Raw genomic sequence first — 19,482 nt, 5'->3', positions numbered from 1 at the left:
TATTACAGCAGCACATTAATCATTCATAAATGGTATCTCAATAGCATGACATCACATACCATAGTAAAATAAAAATGCAAGAGAACTCTCTTTTGGGGGCACTAAAATTATAGTTGCTTTAATTTTTTTTCTAACATCCAGAATCTATTAAAATGTAAAATATTTTTATTTTTCCAATGGGAAAGGTTTAAACTCATATCAAATAGATTTAATTCAATTACTTAGTTTCCTAATTGCATTATGTACATAAGCATTTTATTTTATTTTTAGGAACATGAACTAAAGTTTGGTGATTGTTCTGATAACTTTTCTTTAACAGAAAAAAGTGAAAAACATAAAATGAATTAAATTATACACGAACATACAATTATGAGTGAAACCCTGGCATAAGCAAAGAAGTGTGTTAACATACATTTTATAAAAGTCAATTCCAAAATAAATCTTCACATTTAAGTCTTACTTCCACCTACTCCCTTTAAAATAAAGCAGAATAATGCTTAATATGCTTACCCAGACAATGAATTTTCAGAACACGACCCATCATACTGTGACTGTTCCAAGTTTGTTTTCTTCGTAGAGAGATCTAGTACTCCATCCCCTATTACAAAAATGGGGCATGTAAAAGTAAAAAACATATTCATACTATTATCAATAACAAAATGACAAAGGGCAATTACAAAGAAACTCTTATGCTATACATCAGTTTCTGTTATTAATCTTTATGTCTTATGCTATGCAACTCAAGGATGCTGCCAGTACTATTATTGCAAACACCCATTACTTTTTTTTAATTTCAGTTGGTCTCTGAAGCCTGGGAATATTGCCCTTTTGACATTTTATATTTTCTAGTAGCAGGACAGCACTTAAAAACTAAGTAGATCAAGGCTATTCAGCAGACATTGTGGAGTCTGAATTAGATTAGAACAGTATTGTGCTATTTCTCAACAGTTCCCTGTATTTAAAAACTTCTGGATAGTAAAATCAATTCCAGGATTTAAAAATTAGAAAGATTTAAAAATTGTACTTGTGGGAATATTCTAACGGGAATATTTTAAAATGTAATGCTCAGCTAATGTGGAATGATGTATTATAGAAAAGAAGCACTGAGCGATATATCCGTAATTAGATACTTCTCACAACCAGCATTACACAGTGGAAACTCAATTAAACAACAAGCACAAAATGAAAAATGGGACCTATTATCCAATGGTGCAGAGACCCTTTTACAAAAAAATCCCATAGCTGAGAATTATATATTATTTTGTTTTATTTTTCAAAGTGACTCTTTGGTGGTGAAGATGATGCCTTAATTTCAAGAAGATTTATTTAAGCAGAAAATTAAAAAAAACCTCACTAAAATGTCAGGTATTCATAATGAATTAGAATCTTGTATTAAGTCACAGGTTAATTAGTTTCCATTATTGTTAATTCCTAGTATTACCCAAAGAAAACTCAAGGAAAAAGTTGTATTCTATTTTTTACAATAATTATAATAACACATAATCAATTTTGCAATATAGCAGAAATAAGGATTTTTTCTGCAAAAGATTTCACTTTCTTCTCCTTTAATGAAAATGAACCTTGACTGTAAGAACACTATCTTTCCTCTTCTTTTCTGACAATTAGGAATCAGAATCAAAACTTAATAGTGTATTCATGTGTGTATATGTCCAAAACAATTTAACATTATAATCCTCTAAGCCATTCTTGATCTAATGTCAGTTAAATAAGATGTATAATTTAAATAACTCCCAGTCTAATATATCCTATTAAATCACAATATTAATATTAGCTGATGGTTTTCTACAACTTATTTTACATATGATTAGTCAATAAAGCCTAATTTGATGAGTCTTACCTTTCATCACAATTTTTTAAAAATAACCAAAATAGGATTCAAACTCAACTAACATAAATGATGTACCCTATGTAAGATGTTTGGATTCAAGGGGAGTTCTGGGTTGTACAACTTACCTTCTTCCTCAGCTTTTTCCATATATTACCTACTGAACATATTCATCCTTTTTAGCTACACTAAGATGTAAAGTTGCATATTTTTCTGCATGCTTTCCTATAGAGAATGCATGTATTTTTATTTATAATATGTATTTTTACCTTTCTTTCAAATATATTGCTAAAAAATTAGCAGAAAAAAATTCAAATGCAGCAGGAAATTGCAAATACAAACTGCTAAAATGGTGATGATAAGTTTAGAATTTGGGCAGGCACAAATGGAAACAGTTGAATTAAAAGGTATTCTAGTCTTAGGTGTGAAATTTATTAAAAGGTTAGAACAGTACTAATTTGAGCTCAAATACAATAGTATTTAGTGGTCCAAAAATTTAACCCTGCATTAATAAAAAGTGCAGGACTTTTAAAGGAAATGCATTAGGATTGGTAGACCTCAAAAACTACAGTATGTCTATTTGACGGTAACACCAATACAATAGTTCCAAAACAATAAAGGAATATACCGTATTTTTCGGACCATAAGACGCACCTGACCATAAGTTTTTAGAGCAGGAAAACAAGAAAAAAAATATTCTGAACCAAATAGTATCAGTATACTAAAACAGGGCTTTTCAACCTTTTCATCCATTGTACCACCTTTAGGACAAGGCAATGTCCGAGTACCACCAGTCGCCCAGCAAGGTGTCAAAAACTTGACACCCCCCCAAAAAAAGGAAAAAAATTGATAAAGTACAGGTAGTCCTCGACTTACAACAATTTACTTAGTGACTGTTCAAAGCACTGAAAAAAGTGACTTATGACCATTTTTCACACTTATGACCATTGCAGCATCCCCAGGGTCATGTGATTTACATTTGGATGCTTGGCAATCGATTCATATTTATGATGGTCACATTGTTCCAGGGTCATGTGATCGCCTTTTGCAACCTTCTGACAAGCAAAGTTAGTGGGGAAACCAGATTCACTTAACAATCATGTTACTAATTTAATTTCTCTCTCTCCTTCTCTTTCTCTCCCTCTCCCCCTCCCTCTTTCTTTCTCTCTCCCTTTCTCTCCCTCTCCTTTCTATTTTTCTCTTTCCCTCTATTTCTCCCTATTTCCCTCCCTTTCTTTCTCCCTCTTTCTCTCCCTCTCTATTTTTCTTTCCCTCTATTTCTCCCTCTCTCCCTTTCTTTCTCTCCCTCTCCCTCTTTCTCTCTCTCTATTTCTCTCCCTTTCTTTCTCCTTCTCTCTCTCTCCCTCCCTATCTTTCTCCTCTCCCTTTCTCTCCCTCCCTATTTCTTTTTCCTTCTCTCTCTCCCTTTCTCTCTCGCTCTCTCCCTTCCTCTCCCATTGTTCGTTTGTTCGTTCCTTCCTTCCTTCCTTCTCTCACTCTTTGTCCTTCCCTCTCTGTGTTAGAGCAGTACCAACAGAGGCGGCCCTGCAGCCCGGCTTTCTCTTGCAGAAAGCAAGTTGAAACGGAGCGAGGGAGATTGCCAGGAACACGATCTCGTGCGGTTTCAGTTTCCCTTGCTACAAGAGAAAGCAGGCTGAAACAGAGCGAGGGAGATTGCAGCAGTGTGAGATCGCGTGCCTGGCAATCTCCCTCGCTCCGTTTTAGCCTGCTTTTTCTTGTAGCAAGGGAAGCTGAAACCAAGCGAGGGAGATTGCAGGAGTGTGAGATCGGCGTTTCTCAGCACGTGCCGATTTGTGCTCCTGGCAATCTCCCTTGCTTTCCACTTGTGGAGGTTGGGGCTGGACATACGGATCACCTTCGGACCATAAGACGCACCCTCGTTTTCCCCCTCACTTTTGGGGGGAAAAAGTGTGTCTTATGGTCCGAAAAATACGGTATGCCTTTAAGGGACGCGGTGGCTCAGTGGGTTAGGACGCTGAGCGTGTGGCCGGCATGACTAGATGCCAAAGGCGCAAGGAACGCTGTTACCTTCCCACCGTAGTGGTCCCTATTTTTCTACTTGCATTTTTACGTGCTTTCGAACTGCTAGGTTGGCAGAAGCTGGGAGGAGTAACAGGCGCTCACTCTGTTACGCGGCACTTGGGATTCGACCCGCCAAACTGCTTGTGCACCTTTTTCTTCCACACTTTTCCCTTCCACATAACTTTCTATTAATGTGCTTTGATACAGCACTTTGGGAACATCCAACTTCTTTTGCAATTACCTTTTGAGGCTTTCCCTCCTTATGGAGGGTGTCAATGATGGTTTTCTGCACAACTGTCAGGTCAGCAGTCATGATTGTGAGTCCTACTGAACCAGACTGAGAGACCATTTAAAGGCTCAGGAACCCTTTGCAGGTGTTATGGCTTAATTAGCTGATTAGAGTGGGACATTTTGAGCCTAGAATATTGCACCTTTTCACAATATTCTAATTTTCTGAGATTGTGGATTTAGGGTTTTCATGAGCTGTATGCCATAATCATCACAATTATGACAAATCATGGCTTGAACTATCTTGCTTTGCATGTAATGAGTCTATCTCATATATTAGTTTCCCCTTTTAAGTTGCATTACTGAAATAAATGAACTTTTGCATGATATTTTAATTTTTCGAGTTTCACCTGTAGTTTGATTGGAACACACTTCTTAAGACAAAGCTGACTCATAAGATCAAGGTGGAATGGTCATTTCTGCTGATGGTCAGGGTACACTAAAAAACTCTGTAATTTTATTCCAAAGCACTTAAAAGAAAAAAAAAACTAGTAGTGTTAAGTGAGTAAACAGATTAATTACCGTATTTTCCGGCGTATAAGACGACCCAGCGTATAAGACGACCCCCTACTTTTAAGAAGATTTTGAAGGTTTTGTCTTATACGCCGGAAAATACTTACCCGCCGGCCCTCCCGCGCTTCTGCCGGCCCCCGAGGCGCAGCGTTTCCCGGGCGGCAGGCAGCACCGGAGGGCAGCCGCCACCCCGCCACGGCCGGCGCCCCTCCTGCTTCCCCCCCAGGCCTTGAACTTCTCCCATTCGGCGCAGTGCGGGGCAGCTCCGCCCGCAGCCTCTTTTTTAGAACTCACGTGCCACTTCCCTCTCACTGTCGGCCAAGGCGCGCTCGGCCCGGGCTCCCGGTCCCTCTTCCCGGCCGGCTTCCTGCCCTGCCCCTCATGGAGCTGGCCTGGGCGTGCAGCCTTTCGGTGTGGCTGCTTTTCCTGGGCAGCCTGGTGGTGCGGCTCCTGCGCTCCGACCTGTTGCTGAGCCGGCGGCTGCTGCTGCGCGTGGGGCTGCTGGCCGTCCTGCAGGCGCTGGGCCAGGCCGTCCTGCCGCTGCCCCTCAGCACCACGCTCACGGCGGCTGCCTGCTGGCTCGTCTCGGTTGCGCTGATGCGCCCGAGCGGCTGCTTCTCCCGTCCTCGGCGCCTCGCACTCCTAGTTGCAGGCTGCTCTTCGGTCACCCGCCGGGAAACTTGCCAAACCGGGAGAGCGACTGCCGCGCCCACGCCCCGCCTGGGACGCCGCGCCTGCCTGCCTCTTCTGGGGACTCCTCCTCCTCCTTCCCCCCTCCCGCCGCCCTCTCGCCTCACGAAACGGCCTCTTAGTCCGGCGCGCAGCTCTGATCCCGGCCACCAGGCTGGCTTGTCTCCGACAGCACCGTCTGGCGGAAACGCATCCCCGCGGGGGGAGAGAGCGGTGCTGGTGACGAGTCCGGCGGGCGCGAGGCCCTCCCTATTGATTGATTGGTGATTGGCCCAGCTTTGCTCCTTTCCCGCCAAAGGGGTGCCTCGCCTTATTGTCTCTGAGCTCTCTCGCCTGCTGCGCTGCTGCTCTCAGTTCCGCACTCCGAGCAAGCAATTCTTGTGGTCAGCGCGAGTCAGGCGGTGCCTCGGCGGGAGCAAAGGCTCTCCCTTCCTACGGCCGAGCGGGGCGCCTCTGGGGACCGCCTGCCCGTCCTCTCGTCGGGGACCTGACAGCCAAGCATTGGAGGCGCTAGCACGGCCAGTCCTTGAGCGAGCAACGGCAGCAGCTGCAGTAGCCGCCCCAGAAGCTGACGAGAGTTTGCCCTCTATCACCCGTTCGCCGTCGGCCGCTTAACCACGGGTCGCCATCGCCTGCCTCCATTCACCCAGCGATCCCGCCGCCCAGCAGAAAAAAGATCCGAAGGTGTTTTTTTTCCGGCGTATAAGACGACCCGGCGTATAAGACGACCCTCCAACTTTTGAGGTGATTTTCAGGGGTTCAAAAGTCATCTTATACGCCGGAAAATACGGTATATGAAATTAAATAACATTTCATAAAACCATTTAAGCAAAAAATTCTATTTTAAACAGTTTTGTATATGGAAAGGAAATGTATACATAAAGTGAAGTTTTCTAGCTATCCATGAGGTGCAAGTAATTTGCTTTAATAAGCAAAGATAATCTGTATCATCTGAAAAAGTTTTCAAAATATACTTGAGGAACAAGTTGTAGTAGCCTCTACCAAATGCACTCTGCTCATGTTCAATCTGTCAATGCTTTCAGCTCACAAGAGACTTAAGTGGAATTAATGGTGGCTACAATATCACAAAAAAGGGACGCGGTGGCTCAGTGGGTTAGGACGCTGAGCTTGTCGATCAGAAGGTCGGCAGTTTGGCGGGTCGAATCCCGAGTGCCGCGTAACAGAGTGAGCACCTGTTACTCGTCCCAGCTTCTGCCAACCTAGCAGTTCGAAAGCACGTAAAAATGCAAGTAGAAAAATAGGGACCACTATGGTGGGAAGGTAACAGCGTTCTGTGCGCCTTTGGCGTCTACTCATGCCAGCCACATGATCACGGAGACATTCTCGGACAAGCGCTGGCTCTTCGGTTTTGAAACGGAGATGAGCACTGGCCCCTAGAGTCAGAAACAACTAGCACACATGTGCGGGTGAACCTTTACCTTACAATATCATAGAAGTCTTATTTTAACAGATATGTGGATATCAAACAACGAATCCCAAAGGATTTGAAACTGCATGCTGTCAGCTCCATACTTGACTCAAATATGAGCTATCTTATCAAAAAATATCAGCATCCCATATATTATCAGTAAAACTAAAGTCCTATGCCCAAGATCTTTGTGTCATGAATTCAAATGATGATGGACTACATTAAGATTGAGCAAAAGACATAGGTTGCAGATTCTTATAACACTCTATTTAAGAGTATGAGTAGCACCATAGTCAGTTTCTTCCCTTTTTCTTTCTCTGAATGTTTTACCATCTTGCCAAGGAAGAGTTCCTGAAAAGAGGGATGCTTGCAGCCACTTGGTGAATCATGAGTGACAACCCTTATGACAGCCCATTTAGCAGTAACACTGTAGCTCAGTCTTGTAATCAGCCACTTGTCTCTAGAATTGTTGGCAACTGTTCATGAGTAGACACCTAAATGATCCTAACTCCTTGCCAGAAGAGCATTTAGGGAGTCAAGAAGCAAACCAAGGCTGGTTGTACAATGTTTTTTTTTTAATTGTAAAAATAATTTGCCATTCGAGGCAGCAATTGCAGTGTGTGATTCAATAGGCTATGAGACTTTGCTGGAGTTCTGTGTCCAGGGGAGTTAGCAACAGGGAACTGGACCTAAGGCTGTGTACAGAAACAAAAGCCTAAATATTGAGTTCCCTCAGCATGAGAGGCTCTCGGGTCAGAGAAAAGACCTATCCTATCAACCAGAAGTGTGCAAGAAACTTTCATTTCCCAGCATCTCTATTAGGCAAAATGCTGTCCCTGATCCTGAATCTAGCACCTCATTTCTGCATTGGTGTCTGGGGTAGGACAGATAGCAAATAAAAGCACTGAAAACAGCAATCACCTCTGCAGGAACTGGTTCCAAAATGTTAGCAATTGTGTTTAACAGATATTTCATTGCTTCAGCAATTATTTCAAAGTCACAGAAACAATTCACCCCATGGCTAAAGTCATCAATCATTTCAACTTCAGATTCAGTGAGCAGAGTGAAAAAATGCAAAACTAAATTCATGGATGGCCCTCATAGGTTTTCAAAATAGATATTCTAGACTCAAGTCTAATTAATACAACTGCAATAATTTTCAACACTGTTTTCAGATGTATTATAACATTCATTTTCAACAATGCCAAATGAACAACTCAAAGGGATTACCTTGCTGATCATCCTGTTCTTGTGTTCGATTCACAGTGAGGTCTAGAGGGCTATCTTGTTCTTCCTGAAGTAGATTTTCGGTTTGGTTCATTTGGAAATCTTTACGTATCAGATTCATTTCATATGATGAACCATTTCGATTTTCTTGCAGTTTACTATTTTTTGAAATATATTCAATTGCAAATTGACGGATCATCTTTTTCATTAATTCCTGAGCAACAAGGGGAATGTTAGGATCACAGTTCTGAGGAAGATCTGTGGGAGGAAAAGAGTACCATTCACATACACATTAGAATAAATACCAGTATACCATTCTAGTCTAACCCCCTGCTCAAGCAGGAGACCCTATATCATTTCAGACAAATGGCTGTCCAGTCTCTTTTTAAAAGCATCCAGTGATGCTTTTAAACAACTTCTGAAGGTAAGCTATTCCATTGGTATACTGTTCTAACTGTCAGGAAATTTCTCCTTAGTTCTAGGTTGCTTCCCTCCTTGGTTAGTTTCCATCCATTGCTTCTTGTGTTGCTTTCTGGTGCTCTTCTTTATTGGAACATTGTTATCATGTTGCCCCTAGTCCTTCTTTTCACTACTAAGCATACCTAATCCTGCAACTGTTTTTCATATATTTTAACAGGTCTAGGACAACTCAGTGCAGGAATTTCGGTGTGGCCATCTCACCACCACCAAGTTGCCTCTGCCAATTTACCACTGCCAAGTCATCACAGGACAACTCAACATGGTCAATTCACTGCGGGGACAACTCACCACAGGCAGGGACCCGGCAGGCAGGGAAGCGAGTGGACAGAGCGATGACTGGGAACTTCCCACAGAGGAAGAGCTGGGTAGGTGGGTTAGCAAACAGGTGAGCACAGTACAGAGCACAGCTGGGGGCTGCCCATTTTTTCACTTTGTCACTGCTGCTGCAGGCCATTTGGCAATGGTAGCAGTGTTCAGGCCGTTCAGAGGTGGTGGCAGTAGGGGAAGCGGGCAGTAAGGAGACAGCGGAGGCTGGACATATCTAATTTTCACACACTCCACTGCACCGAGTTTAATTGCTTGCTCGAATTTGGAATGGTGGCAAATAGTGGGTGGGTGTGAAAATGGATGAGCCCAGTCTCCTCCACCTCCCTGGTAGTCCTTGTCCCTTAGCCCCAAATGTTTGCCCACTTCAGCTTGGTTCTACAATTTTAGTGATACCCCAGCAAGTACTTCAGCACAGTCTGAATGATAATTTATTCCATATGAAAGAGCCAAATTAACATAGATGGAAAAGTACCTGGTTTATAATATCTCTAATTCAGAAGAAGCTTCTTTGGATATTTTATTGTTTAATTTTTACTGACAACTGAAAGAACATAGATAGTTCTTTGTGCAAATCTCCACCAATGCATTCTGAATTATTCCAATAATTCCTTTTGTGCTTTTTAGGACCATTCACAGAAAAACAAAAATAATGCAAGAGCTAATTTCATCAACAATTAAAGCATTGCATGCCAAAAAGAGCTTACTTTTCAGCCTATCAAACACTTGTATTGTTGCAAAAAACCACAAGGAGTTGTTGTTGTTGTTAGCTGCGAAGTCGTGTCCGACCCATCGCGACCCTATGGACAACATTCCTCCAGGCCTTCCTGTCCTCTACCATCTTCTGGAGTCCATTTAAGCTCACGCCTACTGCTTCAGTGACTCCATCCAGCCACCTCATTCTCTGTCGTCCCCTTCTTCTATTGCCCTCGATCTTTCCCAGCATTAGGCTCTTCTCCAGTGAGTCCTTCCTTCTCATTAGGTGGCCAAAGTATTTGAGTTTTAGCTTCAGGATCTGGCCTTCTAAAGAGCAGTCAGGATTGATCTCCTCTAGGACTGACCGGTTTGATCGCCTTGCGGTCCAAGGGACTCGCAGGAGTCTTCTCCAGCACCACAGTTCAAAGGCCTCAATTCTTTGGCGCTCAGCCTTTCTTATGGTCCAACTTTCACTGCCATACGTTGCAACTGGGAAGACCATAGCCTTGACTATACGCACTTTTGTTGACAGGGTGATGTCTCTGCTTTTTAGTGTGCTGTCTAGATTTGCCATGGCTTTCCTCCCCAGGAGCAAGCGTCTTTTAATTTCTTGGCTACAGTCCCCATCTGCAGTGATCTTGGAGCCCAGGAAAATAAAATCTGTCACTACCTCCATTTCTTCCCCATCTATTTGCCAGGAATTGAGAGGGCCAGATGCCATGATCTTGGTTTTCTTAATGTTAAGTTTCAACCCAAGTTTTGCACTCTCCTTCTTCACCTGCAACAAGAGGCTCTTTAGTTCTTCTTCACTTTCTGCCATTAGAGTGGTATCATCTGCGTATCTTAGGTTGTTGATATTTCTTCCGGCAATCTTAATTCCAACTTTTGATTCATCTAGCCCTGCCTTTCTCATGATGTGCTCTGCATATAAGTTAAATAGGCAGGGCGACAGTATACAGCCTTGCCGGACTCCTTTCCCAATTTTGAACCAATCAGTGGTTCCGTGTCCAGTTCTCACTGTTGCTTCTTGACCCGCATATAGGTTTCTCAAGAGACAAATAAGATGGTCTGGTACTCCCATCTCTTTAAGAACTTGCCACAGTTTGTTATGATCCACACAATCAAAGGCTTTAGCATAGTCAATGAAGCAGAAGTAGATGTTTTTCTGGAACTCCCTAGCTTTCTCCATGATCCAGCGTATGTTGGCAATTTGATCTCTAGTTCCTCTGCCTCTTCGAAATCCTGCCTGCACTTCTGGTAGTTCTCGATCCACATACTGCTGAAGTCTAGCTTGTAGGATTTTAAGCATGACTTTACTAGCATGAGAAATGAGTGCAATGGTGCGATAGTTTGAACATTCTTTGGCACTGCCTTTCTTTGGAATTGGAATGTAAACTGATCTTTTCCAATCCTGTAGCCACTGTTGAGTTTTCCAAATTTGCTGGCAAATTGAGTGTAGCACTTTTACTGCATCGTCTTTTAAGATTTTGAATAGCTCAGCTGGAATACTGTCACTTCCACTAGCTTTGTTGTTGCTCAGCTTTTCTAAGGCCCACTTCACTTCACATTCTAGGATGTCTGGCTCGAGGTCAGTGACCACCTCATTGTGATTATCAGGGACGTTAAGCTCATTCTTGTATAGTTCTTCTGTGTAATTTTGCCACCTCTTCTTAATCTCTTCTGCCTCTGTTAGGTCCCTGCCATTTTGGTCCTTTATCATGCCCATTTTTGCATTAAACGTTCCCTTCATTTCTCCAATTTTCTTGAAAAGATCTCTGGTCCTCCCTATTCTATTATTTTCTTCTATTTCTTTGCACTGTTCATTTAAGAAGGCATTCTTATCTCTTCTAGCTATTCTCTGGAATTCTGCATTCAATTGGGTGTATCTTTCTTTTTCTCCCTTGCCTTTCGCTTCCCTCCTTTCCTCAGCTATTTGCAAAGCTTCCTCAGACAGCCATTTTGCTTTCTTGCATTTCTTTTTCTTTGGGATGGTTTTGGTTGCTACCTGTTGTACAATGTCGCGAACCTCTGTCCATAGTTCTTCAGGCACTCTGTCTATCAGATCTAATTCCTTAAATCTATTTGTCACCTCTACTGTATATTCAACAGGGATATGATTTAATTCATACCTGAGTGGCCTAGTGCTTTTCCCTACTTTCTTCAGTTTAAGCCTAAACTTTGCAAGGAGAAGCTCATGGTCTGAGCCACAGTCAGCTCCTGGTCTTGTTTTTACTGACTGTATAGAGCTTCTCCATCTTTGGCTGCAGAGCATATAGTCAATCTGATTTCTGTGTTGACCATCTGGTGATGTCCATGTGTAGAGCCGTCTCTTGGGTTGTTGGAAAAGAGTGTTTGCTATGACCATTGTATTCTCTTGACAGAATTCTATCAGCCTGTGCCCTGCTTCATTTTGCACTCCAAGGCCAAACTTGCCTGTTATTCCAGTTATCTTTTGGCTTCCTACTTTAGCATTCCAATCCCCCATGATGATAAGAACATCATTTTTTGGTGTTAGTTCTATAAGGTGCTGTAGTGCTTCATAGAACTGGTCAATTTCATCCTCTTCAGCACTGGTGGTTGGGGCATAGACCTGGACTACTGTGATATTGAATGGTTTGCCTTGGATTCGAACTGAGATCATTCTGTCATTTTGAGGATTGTATCCCAGTATTGCTTTTCCTACTCTTTTATTGACTATGAAGGCTACTCCATTTCTTCTGAAGGATTCTTGCCCACAGTAGTATACCTGATGGTCATCTGAATTAAATTCACCCATTCCTGTCCATTTTAGTTCGCTGATACCTAAGATGTCAATGTTCAGTCTTGTCATCTCTTGTTTGACCACGTCCAGTTTTCCTTGATTCATGGATCTTACATTCCAGGTTCCTATGGAGAAAAAATCTTTACAGCATCGGACTTTCCTTTCACCACCAGACATATCCACAGCTGAGCGTCCTTTCGGCTTTGGCCCAGTCGCTTCATTCTTTCTGGCGCTACTAGTACTAGCCCTCTGCTCTTCCCCAGTAGCATATTGGACGCCTTCTGACCTGAGGGGCTCATCTTCCAGCGTCATATCGTTTTGCCTTTTGGTACTGTCCATAGGGTTTTCATGGCAAAGATACTGGAGTGGTTTGCCATTTCCTTCTCCAGTGGATCACGTTTTGTCAGAACTCTCTGCTATGACCTGTCCGTCTTGGGTGGCCCTGCACGGCATAGCTCATAGCTTCATTGAATTACGCAAGCCCCTTCGCCACGACAAGGCAGTAATCCATGAAGGGGACCACAAGGAGTAGAGGAGTCCAATTCAAGGCCTGTGGAGTCCAACTGAAAAGTTCCTAGTGTATTAAAAGTGGCTACTTTTTAGAGGGTTATTTTTTCTTGTAAATATACTGTAGACTACAAGTAATTCTTGCTTACCAACTGCCTTGTATAGAGACCATTTGAAGTAACAATAAAAAAACTAGCTTTGCAACAAATTTTCTTGTTTACAATTGTTGCAGTGTCCCTCAGCCACATGCATCCCAACCAGCTTAAAGTTAATGGAGAACATGAAAGTTCTAGAAGTGAAAGCTGTCCGGGTATTCTTGGGCGAGTCATTCTCTCTCAGCCCAACCCATCTTACAGGGAAAATAGGAGGGGGAATGAATATTATAAAGTCATGCTCGAAATTGTTGGCACCCCAGAAATTTTTCCAGAAAATCAAGTATTTCTCACAGAAAAGTATTGCAGGAACACATGTTTTGCTATACACAGGTTTATTCTCTTTGTGTGTATTGGAACACAACAAAAAAGGGAGGAAAAAAAGCAAATTGGACATAATGTCAAACAAAACTCCAAAAATGGGCCGGACAAAATTATTGGCACCCTTTCAAAATTGTGGGTAAACAACATTGTTTCAAGCATGTGATGCTCCTTTAAACTCACCTTGGGCAAGTAACAGGTGTGGGCAATATAAAAATCACACCTGAAAGCAGATAAAAAGGAGAGAAGTTCACTTAGTCTTTGCATTGTGTGTCTGTGTGTGCCACGCTAAGCATGGACAACAGAAAGAGGAGAAGAGAACTGTCTGAGGACTTGAGAACCAAAATTGTGGACAAATATCAACAATCTCAAGGTTACAGGTCCATCTCCAGAGATCTAGATTTGCCTTTGTCCACAGTGCGCAACATTATCAAGAAGTTTGCAACACATGGCACTGTAGCGAATCTCCCTGGTCGTGGACAGAAGAGAAAAATTGATGAAAGGTTGCAATGCAGGATAGTCCGGATGGTGGATAAGCAGCCCCAAACAAGTTCCAAAGGAATGCAAGCTGTCCTGCAGGCTCAGGGAGCATCAGTGTCAGCGCAAACTATCCGTCGACATTTAAATGAAATGAAACGCTATGGCAGGAGACCCAGGAGGACCCCACTGCTGACACAGAGACATAAAAAAGCAAGATTACAGTTTGCTAAAATGTACTTGAGTAAGCCAAAATCCTTCTGGGAAAACGTCTTGTGGACAGATGAGACCAAGATAGAGCTTTTTGGTAAAGCACATCATTCTACTGTTTACCGAAAATGAAATGAGGCCTACAAAGAAAAGAACACAGTACCTACAGTGAAATGTGGTGGAGGTTCAATGATGTTTTGGGGTTGTTTTGCTGCCTCTGGCACTGGGTGCCTTGAATGTGTGCAAGGCATCATGAAATCTGAGGATTACCAAAGGATTTTGGGTCGCACTGTAGAGCCCAGTGTCAGAAAGCTGGGTTTGCGTCCGAGATCTTGGGTCTTCCAGCAGGACAATGACCCCAAACATACGTCAAAAAGCATCCACAAATGGATGGCAAGAAAGCACTGGAGAGTTCTGAAGTGGCCAGCAATGAGTCCAGATCTGAATCCCATTGAACACCTGTGGAGAGATCTTAAAATTGCTGTTGGGAAAAGGCGCCCTTCCAATAAGAGAGACCTGGAGCAGTTTGCAAAGGAAGAGTGGTCCAAAATTCCAGGTGAGAGGTGTAAGAAGCTTATTGATGGTTATAGGAAGCAACTGATTTCAGTTATTTTTTCCAAAGGGTGTGCAACCAAATATTAAGTTAAGGGTGCCAGTAATTTTGTCCGGCCCATTTTTGGAGTTTTGTTTGACATTATGTCCAATTTGCTTTTTTTTCCTCTCTTTTTTTGTTGTGTTCCAATACACACAAAGGGAATAAACCTGTGTATAGCAAAACATGTGTTCCTGCAATACTTTTCTGTGAGAAATACTTGATTTTCTGGAAAAATTTCTGGGGTGCCAACAATTTCGAGCATGACTGTATATGTTCACCCTTTTGAGTTTCTTATAATATAATAAAGGCAGAATAAAAATCTAACAAAATAAATGAATAAATTAAAATTGTAAGTTGCAGTTACGCATTTTTTTTGCCTAAAACTAGGGTGAATCACATTATGACTAAATGGGAAGCGAGACTGCAAGCCTATTGTGATATTATTTTTTTTGTTTACCAACTGCAAAGCTTAGCTCTACAATTACTGGTCCCTCTTATGGCTGCAAAACAAGGACTGCCTGTATAACATATAAATCATAGAACAGTGGCCCCCAACCCTTTGGGCATCAGGGACTGGTTCGGTGGAGGTTTTTCTGCGGACAGGAGGGGACAAGATTTTGCACACTGTTTGCATCCTACACATATGGGGCTTTGCTTGTTTGTGCAGTCCTGTTTCTGCCACCCCGTGACCTAGTGCCAGTCTGCAGCCCAGGAGTTGGAGACCCCTGCCACACTGTATAAAATGAAACTTTAGAACTAAGAATTTGACTTCAGTTATGGCAAGTAGGGTAATGTACCTGTTTGCTATAAAGAGGTAGCCCAAAATATTTCAACTCAGTTTTAAGTCTTGATATCTTTTCATGGTGAAATTGCATTAATAATTTTATGCTTCTTATTTAAAATACCTTTCCATTTTTCTCCTACCAAAATGTTTTGCAAACTATAACAGAAAACAAGAATGTAAAAATTTATACAGAATTGGTAAAAGTAACATAAATTAACCCTATAATGTTACATTTGGAAGGGGCATTGTCTTACCTGAACGCCTTTTCCCAGCATGACGATGGAGAATCCACAGATGGGTTGATCTTGCCTTTCTGCCCTAGAGACTAAGTCAATCAACCTTTGCCACGCCTCTCTTCCTCTGGCTAGGAATCCCCAGTCATGACAAAGGTGCAGCAGTTGATGATTTTTCAAGGTGGTGGCTCAAATTCCCCTGACACAGGACTGGGGTGGGAGTGGATTCTCCATCGTCATGCTGAGAAAAGCTGTTCGGGTAAGACAACGCCCCTTCTCCAGCATAACGAATGGAGAATCCACAGATGGGACATACCAAAGCCTCACTGTCCCTATGAGCGGAAAGAAGTCTAGGCCTGTGTCCCACTATCTGTTACTACTCTTTGGAGAACTCTCCTGCCAAATGAAGCATCAGCTGAGGCAAACTTATCTGCCTCACAAATGGGAAAGGGACAACCACGTCCCTGCCCTGCATATCTCTTTGATGGACTCCTGTGTCGCCCACGCTGCTGAAATTGCTGCACTGCGAGTGGAGTGTGCGGTGATTCGTCTTGGAACTGGCAAGGAGTGCATCTGGTACGCCCCTGCTATGCAAGCCCTAATCCATCTGCCAATAGTAGAGGCAGTCACCTTCTGACCCATTGAAGAGGGCTGGAGTGAAACAAATAGAGCTTAAGATTTGCGAAAAGAGGCAGTTCGCTTAATATAGCGACGCAAGGCTCTACAAACGTCTAAGGTGTGCCATTTATGTTCCAAATTGTGGGATGGCTCAGGACAAAAATTTGGCAGCACAATCTCCTGCCCCCCATGAAAAAATGAGTTGATTTTGGGGACGAAGGATGGGTCTAAGTGTATGAAAAATACATAAGTCAACTCTAATTGAGAGTGCTGCCAATTCCGAGATGCGCCTAGCCGATGTGACGGCTACTAGGAAGGTGACCTTGAGTGTCAAGAACCATAGAGTGGAGGTTCTGATGGGCTCAAATGGAAGTGAAGTGAGAGTCTGTAAGACCTTGGACAGGTCCCAAGAGGGATATCTGTGAACCACGGATGGTTTGCTGTTGGTTGCTCCCTTGATAAAGGAACATACCATGGGGTGTTGAGCCAAGGGTTCTGAAGTGCCATATGTGAGTACTGTGGAGAGGGCAGCAACTTGTCTACAGATTGTGTTGAGTGCTAAGACCTTCTTAAGTCCCTCCAGTAAATAATCCAAAATTCCTGGAATAGGAATTGTAGCTGCATCTAATTGTCTCCCACACCAGTTACAGAAATTCTTCCATGTGGAATCATAAATTCTATTAGTTGTAGGCCTTCTTGAAGCCTGAATCATGGTAATCACATCTGATGAGTAGGTCTCTTTTGTTAGGAGCCTCCTTTCAAATGCCAGGCGGTTGGCTGGAGCCACTGAGACTCTGGATGTTGCAGAACCCCCTGGCTGAGGGAGATCCGATCTTGGGGAGAGATCGAGAACCTACAAGATCTCCCCACCTTGGCCAGTGGGGAGCAATGAGTATCACCTCTGCCTGTTCCTGCAGTATCTTCCGGATAACTGCCTGGATCAGAGGGAGAGGAGGGAATGCAGACAGGAGCTCTCTTGGCCATGGGCTGTGGAGGGCATCTACCCTTTCTGCCCCTGGAGACAGGAAACGGAAGAAGAATCTCGGGAGCTGGGAATTTGCTGGGGTAGTGAACAAGTCCAGTGCTGGATGACCGAACCTCTCTGATATCTCCCTGAGGAGATCTGGGTGCAGGCGCCACTCAGTGGTCCACTGTTGCCCTGCTCAAGAAATCTGCTTGCCGATTCGTCTCTCCCGAGATGTGCTCCGCCTTGAGGGAGGAGAGGTTGGTCTCTGCCCAGGTTCCTAATAATTGAGCCTCGGCCATGAGGGACCTGGAGTGGGTACCCCCTTGCCTGTTGATATAGGCTTTCGCCGCCACATTGTCCGTGAGGACTAGAACATGTTGCCTTGCCACTGTGTGGTGAAAGTGGCGTAGAGCCAGATGTGTAGCTCTGAGCTCCAACCAGTTTATGTTGTGCTTCAGATCTGACCGGGACCACCGACCCTGGGCCAACTGGAATTGCAGGTGTGCTCCCCAGCCGAACAAGCTGGCATCCGATGTTAGGATGAGTCGGTTGGGCTCCTTGAATAAGGTTCCCCTGGCCATCGCTGGGGAGACCCACCACTGGAGGGATTACAGGGTCTGTGATGGGACCCTTACCTTGTGGTTAGAGGAACTAGTGCGGGAGCAAGAACCATTGGAGGGTTCTGGAGTGAAGTCGAACCCAAGGAACCACTGCTATGCAGGAAACCATCTTTCCTAGCAGTTGAGAAAGGATTGCTAGGGTGACTACTTGCTCCCTTTGAATCTGGGTGACTAGGGATCGGATACTGTCCCAATGTTCCTGAGACAGGTAAACCTCACACTTCCTTGTATCTATCACTGTGCCTAGATGAAGGAGGCGGGTGGAGGGAACTGTGTGGCTTTTTTGAAAATTTACTGAAAACCCTGGAGGGTCTTCATGGACAATGCCAGATCTCACTGAGTCAATTGCACTGAGGAGGACTGAATGAGGATGTTGTCCAGATAACACTGGACACATACCGGAATGGTCCTCAGATGCACGGCCAGGACTGTTGTGAATGCTCTGGGGGCCGATGACAGGCCAACTGGTAGAGCTCTGTACTGAAAATGGTGGCCTGCATAGCAGAACCTGAGGAATTTCCAGTATCCGGGAAGTATGGGAATGTGTAGGTAGGCCTCCGTCAGGTTGATGGACGTCAGGAGGTCCCCCCTTCTGATGCCTGCTAATATGGATTGGAATAAAAACCCCGTCCCTACTGCCCTGCCAGTACCGGTTCTACAGCCTGGATCTCCAGGAGATGTTGAATGGCCTCTTTCATGAGGCTTCTTTTGACTGGATTTTTGGATGATGGGCAAGAAACGAAATGCCTCAGGGGGTTGAGGACCTAGAGATCTGTAGTGGTGTTCTCCCATTTGTGTGCAAAGAGAGCCAACCTGCTCCCTATGGGAGAGGCACCTTTGCTGTCACTTGAACCTTCTGAAAGGATGGCATCCCGCACCTCGAAAGGGCTGTTTGGCCTGAAATTGCTGCCTGAAATTGCTGCCTGCTGCCTGCTGCCTGTTACCAGATCTGTCGAATTGGCATTCTGGTCTGGGAGGATAAGGGCAAGAGTAATGATTGAATTCTGATCCTGTGTCGGTTGAGCAAAAGGACTGCTTGCAGGCGTAAGGGGTAGCTCTCCTGTCTGCTCTCCTAATAAGATGGGACATGACCTTACACTTATCCTTGTTCTCAATCAGATAAGGGTTTAGTGCCTCTCCAAATAACTGGCCTCCCATGTAAGGGGCTGAGGCCAACCGCCACTTGGACGTAGCATTCGCTCGCCACTGTCTGAGCTACAGAAGTCTGTGGGAGGTAACATTAGATGCTAATGCCTGGGAGGAAAATCTGGCCGCATGGAACGATGAGTCAGCCATGTATTCTGATGCAGCCACTAATTTGTTTAAATCTTGGTGCATCCGTACCTCTTCTGGAGGGACCCTAGCCTGTAACTGGCGAAGCCAGAGGAGTGAAATTCTGGCGAAAAAGGAAGTTGATATAGCTGCCTTTACCGCCCATGTTGAGGCTTGATGGGTTCTGCGGAAATTAAGCTCCGCTTTCTTATCCTCTGACTTCAGAACCTCCGCTATATCCCCAGACATAGTGAAGGAGGAAACCAATGGTGCGAAGGGCTCATCTACAGTGGGGACTGCTAGCATCCCTGACAATGCTGGAGCCATATTAAATAACTTTTTATCAGTCTCCCCTGGGGATGGAAAAGTACCTGGCGTTCCCCATTGTCTTTGGACTACATTGAGGAAAAGGGGAGGACAGGGAATGTC

General features: G+C 43.9%; 1 protein-coding gene across 5 annotated transcripts in view; it reads right to left on the bottom strand.

Moving 5' to 3' along the window:
* The window catches only part of LCORL (ligand dependent nuclear receptor corepressor like), a 246,480-nt gene that overhangs the window by 91,985 nt on the left and 135,013 nt on the right, over positions 1-19,482 (bottom strand). For 4 of the 5 annotated variants that reach the window (XR_014027093.1, XM_081332617.1, XM_081332619.1 and 1 more), the window contains exons 5-6: positions 8,040-8,294; positions 511-598 (exon numbers count right to left, since the gene is read on the bottom strand). Coding sequence is in view for 4 of the 5 variants with exons in the window: in XM_081332617.1 (XP_081188743.1) it covers positions 511-598; positions 8,040-8,294 (343 nt within the window). In the remaining variant the exon portion in view is untranslated. The remainder of the gene's footprint in view (positions 1-510; positions 599-8,039; positions 8,295-19,482) is intronic. The other variant, XM_081332620.1, reaches the window with a different exon arrangement.

The sequence above is a fragment of the Vipera berus genome, assembly GCF_964194415.1.
Source record: "Vipera berus genome assembly, chromosome: 7".
Lineage (NCBI taxonomy): Eukaryota > Metazoa > Chordata > Lepidosauria > Squamata > Viperidae > Vipera > Vipera berus.
The sequence above is the reverse complement of the archived record's forward strand: the minus strand, read 5'-3'. Positions and strand labels throughout refer to the sequence as shown.